Source organism: Schistocerca nitens, chromosome 9, assembly GCF_023898315.1.
Source record: "Schistocerca nitens isolate TAMUIC-IGC-003100 chromosome 9, iqSchNite1.1, whole genome shotgun sequence".
Classification (NCBI taxonomy): domain Eukaryota; kingdom Metazoa; phylum Arthropoda; class Insecta; order Orthoptera; family Acrididae; genus Schistocerca; species Schistocerca nitens.
In genome coordinates, this window is record NC_064622.1 from 374,420,816 (window position 1) to 374,435,645 (window position 14,830).

General features: G+C 38.1%; 1 protein-coding gene across 3 annotated transcripts in view; it reads right to left on the reverse strand.

Moving 5' to 3' along the window:
* Window positions 1–14,830, reverse strand: part of LOC126202950 (putative zinc finger protein 66) — a 282,869-nt gene that overhangs the window by 33,486 nt on the left and 234,553 nt on the right. For all 3 annotated transcript variants that reach the window (XM_049937057.1, XM_049937058.1, XM_049937059.1), the window contains one exon: window positions 6,726–8,121. In XM_049937057.1, the coding sequence (XP_049793014.1) occupies window positions 6,726–8,121 (1,396 nt within the window). The remainder of the gene's footprint in view (window positions 1–6,725; window positions 8,122–14,830) is intronic.

Here is a 14,830-nt window from a genome sequence, read left to right on the forward strand (position 1 = left end):
TAGTGCGGACTTCAATGCGAGATGCTTTTAATAGTTTCCACAATGAAACATTGTCTCAAAATATGGTAGAAAACCCAAAGTGATTCTGGTCATATGTAAAGTACACCAGTGGCAAAAAACAGTCAATACCATCACTGCGCGATAGCGATGGAAATGGTACCAATGATGATTCCACTAAAATGGGGTTACTAAATACAGTTTTCCGTAATTGTTTCACGAAAGAAGATGGAGTAAATATTCCAGAATTCGAAACCAGAACAGCTGTTAGCATGAGTGACATAAGAGTAGATATCTTAGGTGTTTGCAAAACAACTCAAATCACTTAAGAAAGGCAAGTCTTCTGGTTCAGATGATATACCAGTCAGGTTCCTTTCAGAGTATGCAGACACAATAGTGCCTTTCTTAGCAATAATACACAACCACTCACTTGACGAAAGGTCTGTTCCTAAAGACTGGAAAGTAGCACAGGTCACACCAATATTCAAGAAAGGCAATAGGAATAACCCATTGAATTACAGACCCATATCACTGACCTCAATTTGCAGTAGGATTTTGGACCATATACTGTACTCTAACATTATGAATCACCTTGAAGAAAATGACTTATTGCTACATAAGCAACACGGATTCAGAAAATATCGTTCTTATCCCCATGAAGTAATGAGTGCTGTCGACAAGGAATCTCAGATCAATTCCATATTCCTTAGATTTCCAGAAGGCTTTTGATACAGTTCCTCACAAGCGACTATTAATCAAATTGTGTGCATATGGAGTATCTTCTCAGTTGTGTGACTGGATTCGTGATTTCCTCTAAGAGAGGTCACGGTTTGTAGTGATAGACAGTAAATCATCGAGCAGAACAGAAGTGATATCTGGCATTTCACAAGGTAGTGTCATAGACCCTCTGCTGTTCCTGATTTACATAAATGATCTAGGTGATAATCTGAGCAGCCCCCTTAGATTGTTTGCAGATGACGCAGTAATTTACCGTCTAGTAAAATCATCAGATGATCAATTCCAATTACAAAATGATCTTGAGAGAATTTCTGTATGGTGCTAAAAGTGGCAATTGGCACTAAACAAAGAAAAGTGCGAGGTCATCCACATGGGTACTAAAAGAAATCCAATAAATTTTGGGTATATGATAAATTGCACAAATCTAAGGGCTGTCAATTCGACTAAATACCTAGGAATTACAATAACAGCAACTTAAATTGGAGACACCACATAGATAACATTGTGGGCAAGGTGAAACAAAGACTGCACTTTGTTGGCAGAACACTTAGAAGATGTGACAAACCTGCTAAAGAGACAGCCAACATTACACTTGTCCGTCCTCTGCTGGAATATTGCTGTGCAGTGTGGGATCCTTACCAGGTAAGATTGACAGAGGACATTGAAAATATACAAAGAAGGGCAGCTCATTTCATATTATCGCGCAATAGGGGTGAGAGTGTCACTGGTATGATACACAAGTTAGGGTGGCAGTCACTGAAACAAAGGTGGTTTTCTTTGCGGTGAGATCTATTTATGAAATTTCAATCACCAACTTTCTCTTCCAAATGTGAAAATATTTTGTTGACACCCACCCATGTAGGGAGAAATGATCATCATAATAAAATAAGAGAAATCAGAGCTCGAACGGAAAGATTTAGGTGTTCCTTTTTCCCAGGTGCCTTTCGAGAGTGGAATGGTAGAGAAGTAGTATGAAAATGGTGCGATGAACCCTCTGCCAGGCACTTAAGTGTCAATTGCATAGTAACCATGTAGATATAGATCCACAAGTCTGTTACCAACTCAAACTCACATTGGAGGTCAACATAGCCAACAACACTGAGAAACTTTCGATTGCGCTAGCATCACACCTCATGTACAAGCACACATCTGCAGTCAATGGGCATGCTGTGTTCTTAAAAAAAATGTATATGTGCCTAAGCACCTTTCTTAAACCTGACATCAATATAAAGCAAAACAACAACAAATGTACAGGTGTTACACAAATACAAATACAAATACTGGTGTGACATGTATACCCATTACATATTTGAACAGAAGACAAGCATTTCATGTCCAAGTGTGTGTCCTTGGCCGATAGACATATTTAATTAAAATATGGGGCATCACAGCATCTTTATTAACCAGTCACATGTAACATAAAGTACAATGAAACAAATCACATTCGTTGTACCATTACAAATTTTGTGTTGTACAAACAGATGGTTGTCTTCCAAAAGTCTACATACGTATAGTTTACATACACAAAACACTTAACAACAATACATATCATTTGTTCAGCCAATAATTTTTGTAGAAAGCAGGTACATAGTTGCACGAAAATAGTTTCTCACAGCACTGAATCATTACTACAACTTAAAATCGCCTTGTCCTGCACTCAAAGTGCATATCTGTTCATGTGAATCCTGTTGTTAATTACAGGGGACAAATACAAAAATACGAATACTCAAGCATTTTACGTATTTCCAGACAACTTTGTACTGCTAGTCATGCATGCTGCATGAACAGTCTTTTTCATATAGTGTCCCTATGATCACACCACCCTTCAGATACACATATACCTGACATAATTTACTAACTAGACATGCTAATCCAATAATTACAGACACACTTAAATGCTCTCCTTTGTAACATTGTTTCAAATTCAAACATTCTGATCCAACATGTTTGCTAATTTGATATGTATCTCAGGACAAGGCAATTTCGAGCTGGTCGTGCAGGACGTGATGTAGTAATGATTCGGTGCTATGAGACACTGTTTTAGTAGGACTACGTGACTTTTTTATTTTTCAGGTCCATCTCGATAACATAAATTTTTACATTTCACTATGAGCAGTTTTGGCTACTGCCATCTTCAGATCATAAAATATTCTGATGTAGTATAAACGTCAAACTAAACATGTACGTACATAGTAAGCACTTACTATGTACCTACATGTTTAGTTTGATGTTGATACTACATCAGAATATTTTATGATCTGAAGATGGCAGTAGCCGAAACCAGTCATAGTAAAATGTAAAAATTTATGTGATCAAGATGGACCTGTAAAATAATGTGCCAAAAATATGATCACAGACTCATTTTCAGACTTTATGTCTTCAGTTGGTATGTAACTTTTTTTACAAAACTTATTGGCTAAACAAATGACAAGTCTTGTTTTTAAATGTTTTATTTATGTAAACTATATGTATGAAGACATTTGGAAGACAACCATCTGTATGTGCAAGGCAAAATTTGTAATGGAGCAACAAATGTGATTTGTTTCATTGCATTTTATATTACACATGACTCGTTAATAAGTGCTACGATTCCCCCTATTTTAGCGTGATGTGTCTATTGGCCACGGACATGCACTTTAACATGAAATGCTCGTCTTCTGTTCAAATATGTAACAGGTACATGTCACACTAACATTTGTATTCGTGTGATACCTGTACATTTGTTGCTGTCTTTCACTTCAATGATTTTAATAAAGCACCTTTTAATAAAGGTGCTTGGACACATCCCCATTTCAAAACATGCCATGCCCACTGACTGCAGACGAGCACTTGTATGTGAGCTTGGCTATGTTGACCTCCAATTTGATTTTGACTTGGTAACAGGCTTGTGCATTCATTCTGCAAACATACTTAGAGCATATGTTGCCAGGCAGTGTTTATTATTATATTCCAACACTGTCTGTGCACGTATGTTTGTATTCAAATAATTAATTTCTGTTACATTTTAACTTCTTATTGTAATACCACTTTTGTATTCACTGTTCACGGACAACTATGTATTGTTTTTGTACCCTCATAGGCCAGGCTTGAAAATGAACCTGTTAAGGTTGGAAACTTGTCACTTAATAAATACTGAAACTGTTGGCAGAACCATTAATAAACACTTTAAGGGATTTAAGTGAAGTTGTTGCTGTTGCCTGTCAACAAAATGTTGAAACTAAAGAGGAGGGTCAGTGAATTTTATTTCATGATCACCCTCTTGGTAGAGACGTTCCGCTATGGCCAATTCATCTGCATGTTCCAGATGGCAACTCCTTGTGTTCAACCAGACAGGCATTAACACTTCTTTTTGTGATACCAATACAAACCAGCCCACAACTACAAGGCATTTTATACATAGCTGGTGTAGCCAAAGTACGTCTTATAACTTTTGCTGATCTTGAACATTCTTTTATCTTCCTGGTGGGTCTGAAGGTAGTTTCCACACCATACTTGTTCAACACTTTCTCAATGCACTCTGTAATTGTACTGATGAATGGAAGGACAACTTTTCCTTTGGGCAGCCATCATTCCTCATCACTCCTGATTCTCTCTCTCTAAGATGAAGTGCTTGATCTACGTCTTTGTTCAAATAACTGTTCTTCTTTAATGCTGAAGTAGATGTTCAGGTTCACCTTTTAAGTCAGTCACATCACAAATTTCATGTGCCACATCTACCAAGGTTTCAATCATACCTCTTTTTTGTCTGGGGTGGTGGTTAGAACTTTTCCACAGGTAACACAATGCACGAATTTTCTGTATACCCTGTGGCCCAACATCCCGTCACCTTTCTTTATAACAGACACATTCAAGAAATTCAGTCAGCCATTATTTTTTGTCTCCATACTAAATTATATTTTCAGACTGATACCGCTGAAATGTATCAGGAAGGCATCCAATTCCTCTTCATGGCATGTCCATACTACGAGGGCATCATCAAGATAACGGTACCATATGACTGGTCTTTTACTCACAGTTTGCAACACCTGTTGTTCAAAGTTCTCCACAAAAAAATTGGCCATAGCCAGACTAAGAGGATAAAAATCATTGTTGTACTGAAAATAGGTCGCGATGAGGCATTGTCTGAATAAAAGTTAGGAGAATGTTTTACACACTGACCATTGAAGTTTTAAGTAAGAGATTACATGGATAATGATCTGTATTTTTTCCCCTCTCTACTGGGTATGTACACTTCATATTCATAATTAACATTCAATTGTTTTCTCCTTCTCTTGCACATCCGCACATTGTCACACAAATCATACCCAAGTCTTCAATCTCAAGTTCTTATTTGATTCAACATTCAATAACATGTACCTCACAGATCTCTTCACTCTTGTATTCTAATGAAAAACTCTTATTTTCTGACCCTCCATTTAATTTTTGAACACTGTTCAACAAAATAACATGTATGAAACTTTCAAACTCCAACTCTTTTCCACCGCCCATCTCTCTTACGCACACAACAGTATATTCTAATCATGAGCATCTTATTCCTTCATCTACAGTCCAAGTTGTGCACTAGGAAGCTTTTCATTGCATTACATGTCAATACTACTTGTGTACAAAATTGGTCAATATGAAGAGTGCCTAACATAGCATCAAAAACAACGAAGTTAATTTGATTTCCTCACACTCTGAAGATCATTCATTTTTTCCTCCAACTGTGCCTACATCAATCCACAGATTTCCTATAACCCACTATATGGCATATGACCATGATAAGCTGCTACGTAACACATATTACTCTTAGATTAGCAACTTGGGCAGCATAATACCAACACTTTACAAAAATGTTTCTAGCAATCGGTTCTGGTCAGTGGTAAATTAACTATGTGAGCACACACATGACTGGCTTTCATTTCAACTAGTAATTGCTTTTCCAAGCTTACGTAAAATACACATCCTTTATGCAGACACATTCAAATCATCACCTAAGTTATGTGAAGTTTTTGGTGTAAAAACTGTGATACACACTGGCATACTAGGAGGAAACAGAAACAGGGAGCACTTTCACATCGACAGTCATTTACATTTTAGGTCATGCTGAAGAGACCAGAAACTAATACGTTAGCAATTAGAAGGAGGCTATGCATGGAAGAACAACCACTATTATGGCACTGAATGGTATATCAAATAAATCAAACCATTCATACAACAAATGTCATGAGGAATTATCATTACTTGGAAAAGTACTTTAGTGCAGAATCCATAAAATAAATTATCAGCCTTCCTCTGCCTATAGTCTTTGGTTTTTGAGTGATTCTTGCGATTCTGTCTGTAACTACTTGCAAACTCAAAATGTAGCTTATGTTATGACACAAGAGGAAAAAAAATTATATATAGAGGGAACTTCCATGTGGGAAAAATATATACAAAAAACAAAGATGCTGTAACTTACCAAACGAGAAAGCGCTGGTATGTTGATAGACACAATAAAAAACACACAAACACACACACAAATATTCAAGCTTTTGCAACCCAAGGTTGCTTCATCAGGAAAGAGGGAAGGAGAAGGAAAGATGAAAGGATGTGGGTTTTAAGGGAGAGGGTAAGTAGTCATTCCAATCTCGGGAGTGGAAAGACTTACATTAGGGGGAAAAAGGGACAGGTATACACTCCCCCCCCCCCCCCCACACACACACACACACATCCATCCGCACATATACAGATACAGGCAGACAAATATGTCTGCCTGTGTCTGTATATGTGCGGATGGATATGTGTGTGTGCGCACACGAGTGTATACCTGTCCTTTTTTCCCCCTAAGTCCGGGATTGGAATGACTCCTTACCCTCTCTCTTAAATCCCACATCCTTTCATCTTTCCCTCTCCTTCCCTCTTTCCTGATGAAGCAACCTTGGGTTGTGAATGCTTGAATATTTGTGTGTGTGTTTGTGTGTGTTTTATCACACACAAACAGAAAAGAGAAAATATCATTGTGTTCTAACCTGCTTTTGACTGTTGTTGTTCCCTTTGTGCTCAATCTGTGTTTAGCAGGGGGTTTTGGAGATCCCTCTATCACAATGACTTCAGAGATTTTTGGTGATGCTCCATTCAAACACACACTCTCTGCACTAGTCTGTACAGTGATTTTTTGACTTTCTCCATTCAAACAAGATTCCTCAACAATAGCCTCTACAGGTCCCTCATAGGTAGAGCAAACAGAATGTGTTGGTGATTTTGTATCTAAATGGGATCCCTTGTCAGTTGCCTGTACTGGGACTGTTGGTGATTTTACATCTACATTAGATTCCTTGTCAGTAGCCTGTTTTGGAACTGTCTGTGATTTTCCAGTTAAATTAGATCCCTCATCAGTAGCCTGTACAGGAACATTTGGCGACTGCCCATTTAAATGAGATCCATCATTAGTAGCCTGTAAAGAACCTTTTGACAATTTTTCATTTAAACAAGATGCCTTATCAACAGGCTGTAAACGTAATACTGCCATAAATCCCTGTAAACAAGGTTGCTCATCAGTAGCCTGTAAAAGAACTTTTGTTGTTTTTCCATTAACATGAGCTCCCTCATCAGTAACATGAGACCCCTTGTCAGCAGCCTTTAATAGGACTGTTGGTGATTTTACTTTTAAATAAGGTACTTTGTCAACAGCTTGTATTGGGACTTTTGGTGATTTTCCTTTTACACGAGATCCATCATTAGTAGTCTGTATGAAGATTTTTGGTGATGCTTCATTGAAAATCCACATCCCCTCAGCCCCTTGTAAGGGCATTTTTGGTGTTGCTATTTGAACACTAGATCCATATCCTAAAGTTTGTACAAAACTTTCCAGTTTTCTTTTTTTTGCACTAGATTCTTCTGTGGCCACTTGTAGGGAGTTTGGTGACATTTCTGTAAAGTGCTCTACATTTGCATCTTGTACAGTTTGGGTGTAATTCATCACAGCTGCAGTCCTCTTTTGGTTCTTAAATGAGTTGTGCACAGTGATCAATGCATTTGCAGCCATTTGCTCTTTAGACATGTCCAGGATTAACTGCTCCTTACACTTTTGCTCCAGGACAGGCAATTTGAGCTTTTCTGCTGCTAAAAGTAACTTTGGTGCCATACTCTGCAGCTTGGGAACTCTGTCAGTGTACATGAAAATTACAAGTTGCAGCAGCACATCTGCCTCGACATCATGCAGTTCGATGTGACGGTGCTGTCTTCCATTTTTTAATATAGCAGCAAAAAATGGGCTTCGTGCAACCAGCACAGTCTTGTGGGCCAGCACCTTGAAGTTGCCAGCATGCAGAGTGATGTCTGCACTGAACCCAGAATTGAGCAGTGCTGCCAAGTCATCTGCCAGACTACCCCTCTGATTTCCTTGGTCGCCCATTAGAACTGCACCTGAAATGCGAATTTTTAAAGGCATTATACTACAATAATCACTTTTCTTCCAATAGCTTCACAAATTTTTAATATTATTAACTATTTTATGTTCAAGCGAGACTCTGTGGAAACATTCAGAACATAAGCATTACTCTTACGCGCTAAGATTATTACTGATTCTAACAGAACATACACACTTTTAGCTCCTGAGACTCAAAGGAATATGATTGTTACTGGTAATAGTGCCAGTTTATGTTACAATGTTGATCTTCCTTACCAGACAACATGCATAGATTTGGACCTTAAAATTTAAACAAGATAAAATTTCGGTGTACATGTTCCATCATAAATGGCTAGATAATTTCTAGACTAGGAAAAAATTTTCTCCCTCTTCATAGTTTTATTAATTTTCTGTATTTTGCATGAATGGGAATTGGGTGATTTGTAAGTTCCTCACTCAATCAATTAATTGACTGCACTTGATACAACTGCCAACAAGTTTTCATTTGGTCATACAATAAATTCCAGTGAAGATAAAACGCTAAGTACTCGAGGAATATGTTATGAGTTGATTTACTCACAAACTTCTCTCTTTTACCCCCAGGAAAAAAGAAAGAAAAAGTATAAATCAGGTATGTATGGTGACCTTTTTATCCATAATTCAATTACTGCAGCACAACCAGAAATCAAAGTGCAAGTACTTGCAAACTAAGTTAATATTGTGCACTTCCGCTGTATATGACATTCAAAAAGTGTAAATGATAACACGACATGATTTACACATCAAAGAAATTTTTAAATTAGAAATTGGGAGGGGGCAGTGCATTTCAACTAGGGGCACTTTTAAACAGTTTTAATGTCTCACCACATGAACCCCTCTGTCCTTGGGCAACAGGTACACTCAAGTGCCACAACTGGACAATAGCTGACAATGGGGTCCTCTCCATTTTATCCACAATAGGACTGCTATTCAATAAGTACTGTTACATGGTGGACAAACGAAACCTCAGTTCTGTTTCCAACAGTGCATTTTTGTTACTTAATATCAATCAAGGTAAATGAAATACATTCACGCCATTAATTAGGAAATTCTGCATTAAATGCCCCATAAATAATGCCACACACATTGTTAAAAGAAGTAACAGTGCTTTAATCTTAATGGCTGCACATGTGGCAAATTTCAAGAAACCATTGGGGGTCATTTCAACACCAAGTCATCTGCATAATTATTTTGGCAATAATGTATTACTATTTGGAATAACAGATGAAAAGTACGTTGTTTCTTTTAAGCTTGGTTAATATAGTGTGCTTTTCCAAAAAGCAAGTGTGTTAAACCATAAGCAAGTGAGTAAAAACTTAGAAAGGTCAGAAAAGTGACAAAAGATTTTATTATAAAAGCAATGAAAGCAAAAAAAGATCAGATTACAAAGGTCGTACATCAGTATAATATGGGGTGCCCTTTAGAATTGCAGATCTCTTTGGGATGTACTGTCCTGCTTTATTTGAGATGTTAAGAAACAAAATAATATAAACTATATTAAGCTGAACAATAGCAATTCTTAAGTTAAAAATACAAATTGTTGAATTAATTATAAACAAAAATGGTAGCTTACATAAGAGTATGTAAAAATACTGGGTTCATGGACACAGTGTAGATGGGATGTATATAAAATAGCTAGGATTAACTTGGCCAAAAGTTTCATCAGGTGCTATCAACAGCTTATGAAAACCTGAAAGAAGTAAATTATCAAGAGCAACAACTATAAATAAAAGTAAATGTTTCCACAATATCCTTTCTTCCTGGAGTGGTAGCTCTACAAGGTTCGCAGAAGAGCTTCTGTGAAGTTTGGAAAGTAGGAGACAAGGTACTGGCAGAATTGAAGCTGTGATAATGGGTCGTGAGTCGTGCTTGGGTAGCTCAGATGGTAGAGCACTTGCCCGCAAAAGGCAAAGGTCCCGAGTTTGAGTCATGGTCCAGCACACAGTTTTAATCTGCCAGGAAGTTTCAAAGTAAATGTTGCTGCAATGTTTGATTATAATGGATGAGCTGTTCATTCAACTGATATCGCAGAAGGCTGAATTCACAACCTGGATGTAGTTGGTTCCTATAATGTTGAAGTGAACTGTACAACTAAATATGAACCTAGAATAAGCAATGAAAATGAAGCTGTCTTGCAGATTCCAGTAGCAGAAGCAAAAAGTAAGTTGAAGGGAAGAGAGAAAAGTCAATTTTTGCTTAAAAAAAGAAAGAAAGTAAAAATACTTAACTGAACTGGAAAGCCTTAAAAAATTCAGAAGAAATGAAGAGTGGCTTTAAAGAAAATGAAATCTGAAAATAAACAAACATTAAACGCAAGGCTACGAGGAAATATATACTGTGTGAATCTTCTTACACTGAATATGGTGTAGGTCTTTTACAAATTTGATTGTTAAAATGTGGACTTAAGTAAATGATGATGAACCTGTAGAATTTGCAGGAAAGAACAGCAAAGAGCTATTTTTAAGGCAAGTTGAAGTGAAAGAAGGAAAAATCAATGAAAGATTCATGTGGACAATTCTACTTCTATTTATTGCAAAAAATGGTTCAAATGGCTCTGAGCACTATGGGACTCAACTGCTGAGGTCATTAGTCCCCTAGAACTTAGAACTAGTTAAACCTAACTAACCTAAGGACATCACAAACATCCATGCCCGAGGCAGGATTCGAACCTGCGACCGTAGCGGTCTTGCGGTTCCAGACTGCAGCGCCTTGAACCGCACGGCCACTTCGGCCGGCTCTATTTATTGCATTTGGTATCACTAATTTTGTTGTATTTGTACCTCTAGGTATCTTATACATCTCTTACACCAATAAAATACACAGTGAGTTGATCTAAAAGTAAGAACAGCTAAGCTGTTATTAAGAGGCTGAAATGAACTCCAGAGTAGGAGTACATTTCAACGAAAGTTGGACCGTTTGCTTATCGTTAGGTACTGTGATAAGAAGCTACAAACTATCCAACATTCTGTAGTAATTACAAGAGCTATTTACAAAAAAAGTCATGTTTCATATGATTATATTATAATCTAGAATTTGGTGAAATGTGCCCCGCTCTTCCCTGTAGGAGGAGGACATTTGTGTTTAATGTCCCACCAACAATAAGGTCATTAGAGACGGTGCACAAGCTCAGATTAAGGAAGGATAGGGAAGGAAATCAGCAGTGCCCTTTCAAAGAAACCATTATGGCATTTGCCTGAAGCATTTTAGGGAAATCACGGAAAACCTGAATCAGGATGGCCAGACACAGGTTTGAACCATCCATACTCCTGAATGCTAGACCAGTGTACTAACCACTGCACCATCTCACTCGGTCTCCCCCCTATAAGAGGAGTCTTGTGTCTTGTACATACACTGTCCACTTTAAGTTTGTTTCATGACATCTTTGCCTGCTACATACCAGTGACTTAATGTCTACTGAAATGTGGCTGCATGCAGACAGTTTCCAGATAGGTTTACATTAGTGTAAAGAATACGTAGTTTAATAACAAAGGTACAAAGAAGGTGGTCACACGTTTGTTACACCAATGGAAGAGAATCACAGAAATGGGGTAAGTATGTGGCACAGCTTAATGGCTACTCCCATATTTCCCAATACTATCATCTTACAACTACTTCATTAATGTGCAGTATTATCATTTTTTAGAAATTATAGCAGAGTGATTTCATCTCAGATCATACAGGGCACGAGTGAATGTGTCACACCAGTATTTCAAAGTTTGCTGAACAAAATATATGTTGAAGTTCCGCATGATACTTCTCCAAAACTAAAATATTTTGATTTTCTGATGATTTGTTAAAACACTACACACTTCTTTAAATGAGAACATTAAAATAAACTATGAAAATTTGTAACTATTTGCAAATTTCAAAATTATGTTTTGAAAATATGAACAGTCAAACTGTCTTGAGAAATAATAAAGTGGAAGGACTGCTAACTGTCAGCTACGACATTACACATGAAATACGAGGGCGGTTCAGAAAGTAACCTCCGATTGGTCACAGTGCGGGTTGTGGGGGGAGTAGCGACACCATCTGTGCGTTCACGCACTCAACAGGTCAGTCGGCATCAAGCCGTGGTCGAGTGAACGTTGTACCTGCGCTAGTTTAGTTTTTGTGGCAGTTTGAAATGTGTGCTGCAATAGAAAACCCCGCCAAATGTGAAGTGCGTGCTGTCATAAGGATTTTTACAGCCAAAGGATATTCTGCAGCAGCTATTCATCGTGAGCTTTGTGCCGTGTACGGACCAAGAGTTATGAGTGAAGGAGTTGTCCGTGAATGGGTACGTTTATTTAAAAGTGGACGAGAAAACGTTCATGATGAAGAGAGGAGTGGTAGACCATCATTGGTGACTGACGAACTCGTTCAGACAGTTGATGCAAAAGTTCGTGAAAATCGACGTTTCTCAATGTCGGAGTTGTCTACTGGTTTTCCACAGATTTCTAAGACTCTCTTGTACAAGATAGTGACAGCAAGATTGGGTTACCGTAAGTTCTGTGCACGATGGGTGCCCAAAATTCTTACCGACCACCACAAAACTCAAAGAATGGCCTCTGCATTAGACTTTCTGTCACGTTATGAGGACGAAGGAGAACCATCGTTAAACAGAATCGTGACCGGTGACGAAACCTGGATTAAGTACGTGAACCCTGAGACAAAAGAACAATCAAAGATGTGGGCACATTCAAATTCGCCTACCAAACCAAGAAAAGCCTCGCAAGATTTTTCTGCCAGAAAACTGATGGCAACGGTGTTTTGGGATGCCAAAGGGGTGTTGTTGGTTAAATTCATGGAACGTGGTACGACCATTAATCAAGACGTGTACTGTGAAACAATAAAAAAGTTACGATGGGCTATACAGAACAAACGCCGTGGTATGCTGACTTCCGGTATCGTTTTTTTGCACGATAACGCCCGTCCTCACTCTGCTCGCAGAACAACGGCCCTTCTTGAGTCCTTCAAGTGGGACGTTATCAACCATCCACCTTACAGCCCAGACCTGGCGCCAAGTGATTATCACCTCTTCATGCATTTGAAGAAATGGCTCGGGTCACAGCGGTTTGATGACGACGAAGAGCTCAAAGATGCGGTCACAGGCTGGCTCCAGGCACAAGCGGGTGATTTTTATGCAGAAGGAATTTCAAAGCTTGTGAAGAGATACGATAAGTGCCTCAATCGCTATGGAGACTATGTAGAAAAATAGTGCAAAGATGTAGTTGTAAGATGTATATATTAAAATATTTTTATTTAACTTGGTGTATTTTTTTAAATCAACCGGAGGTTACTTTCTGAACGGCCCTCGTACTTAAACTGTCAAAATATTTGTACATAAATATGGAAGAACCTGAAATTTTTTGGTTTTTAGTAATTATTTTCTCCAAAAACCCATCTTAAATGTTCTAAAAATTTCATGGTACGTTATTTTGTATCTCGCCTGAAAGGCAGCGCATGTGTCTGCTCCTGAGATCTGTGAAATAGGCCGAATGAAGGAAGCGAGTAGAAGCAGGTGAGCTAAAGTACTACGGTACTGCAAGTAAAGTTAAAGCACCTTTACTGGTGTATAAACATATACAAATACATTACTTAACTTTTGGTACAGATGAGCACGTAGGTGCGAAGCCGTTCATGTATCAAAGCTAACAAAGGCAAAGTCTATAACGGCTAGCCCCCCCTACAAGTAGAAGCTAAGTTGCTAGGTCGTCTGCTCTTGATCAACTGGGCAGAAAGCAGAGTGGCCCTCGTTGAGCTCCAAAGTGTCAGCTAGAGGGCGCTGTGGTTGGCGTACTTCATCCACTCTTGTAGTGCCAACCTACGAGTGTGCACCAACGCTGTGGCATCAGAACTATCAATACCACATGTTAGTTGGTCATTGTACTCAGGGAATGTGCAGTGAGTATGGGAAATACTTGTCTATACAAAATGTGTGAAAAATTTTAGGTAGACTTAGCTCTACTATCAAGGTCAAAAAGTCATGAGCATTTAAATATTTAAATTGACTGCTAATTTTAAGTAAATGTCATGCAAACCTGGTATTTATGAATCAAAATAATTATTTTACAACATTGTAAGCGAGTGGAAATACAATTCATAATTTTATTCGAAAGCATTTTACAGCAAACATTAGATACATAGAATATTTATACCCATTTTTCTTTTTATGATGATATTCACAAATTATTATTGTCCTCTGTCATGATTTTACTACTTTCCCATGAACTAAAACTGCCTACAATGTAACAATCAACACTGCACTGTTGAAAAGAGTTTATTTGTTTTTTTGTTTTTTTTTCCAATCTGCTTCTCATTGAACTTGTAAACCCAAGCTGAATTTGCACTCTGACAAGGATGATCCACCAACAGCAGTACTTGCAAAATGGGAACTGCACACTGGTCTGTTGAAGATGGCCATTTGAAAGCATTAGCAGGACCATGAGGTATTATGAAGGAGATGGTTATATCATATCTTGCAGCTCCTGAGAGACACTTATTATCTGTCCAACCCCCGCACTGATTGTCATACACACAAGAAATGAAATGGATCGCTACAAAGTCTTCTAATGTCTACTGTGGTCTCTGCATTTCACATAAAGTAACAGGATGCATTTCATGGAGAACTGTTCTCGCAGTATGTGTGCCGCTCCCGTTTGCAACCCAGAAGTGACCTGATTGATATCCTACCACAGGCTTCAT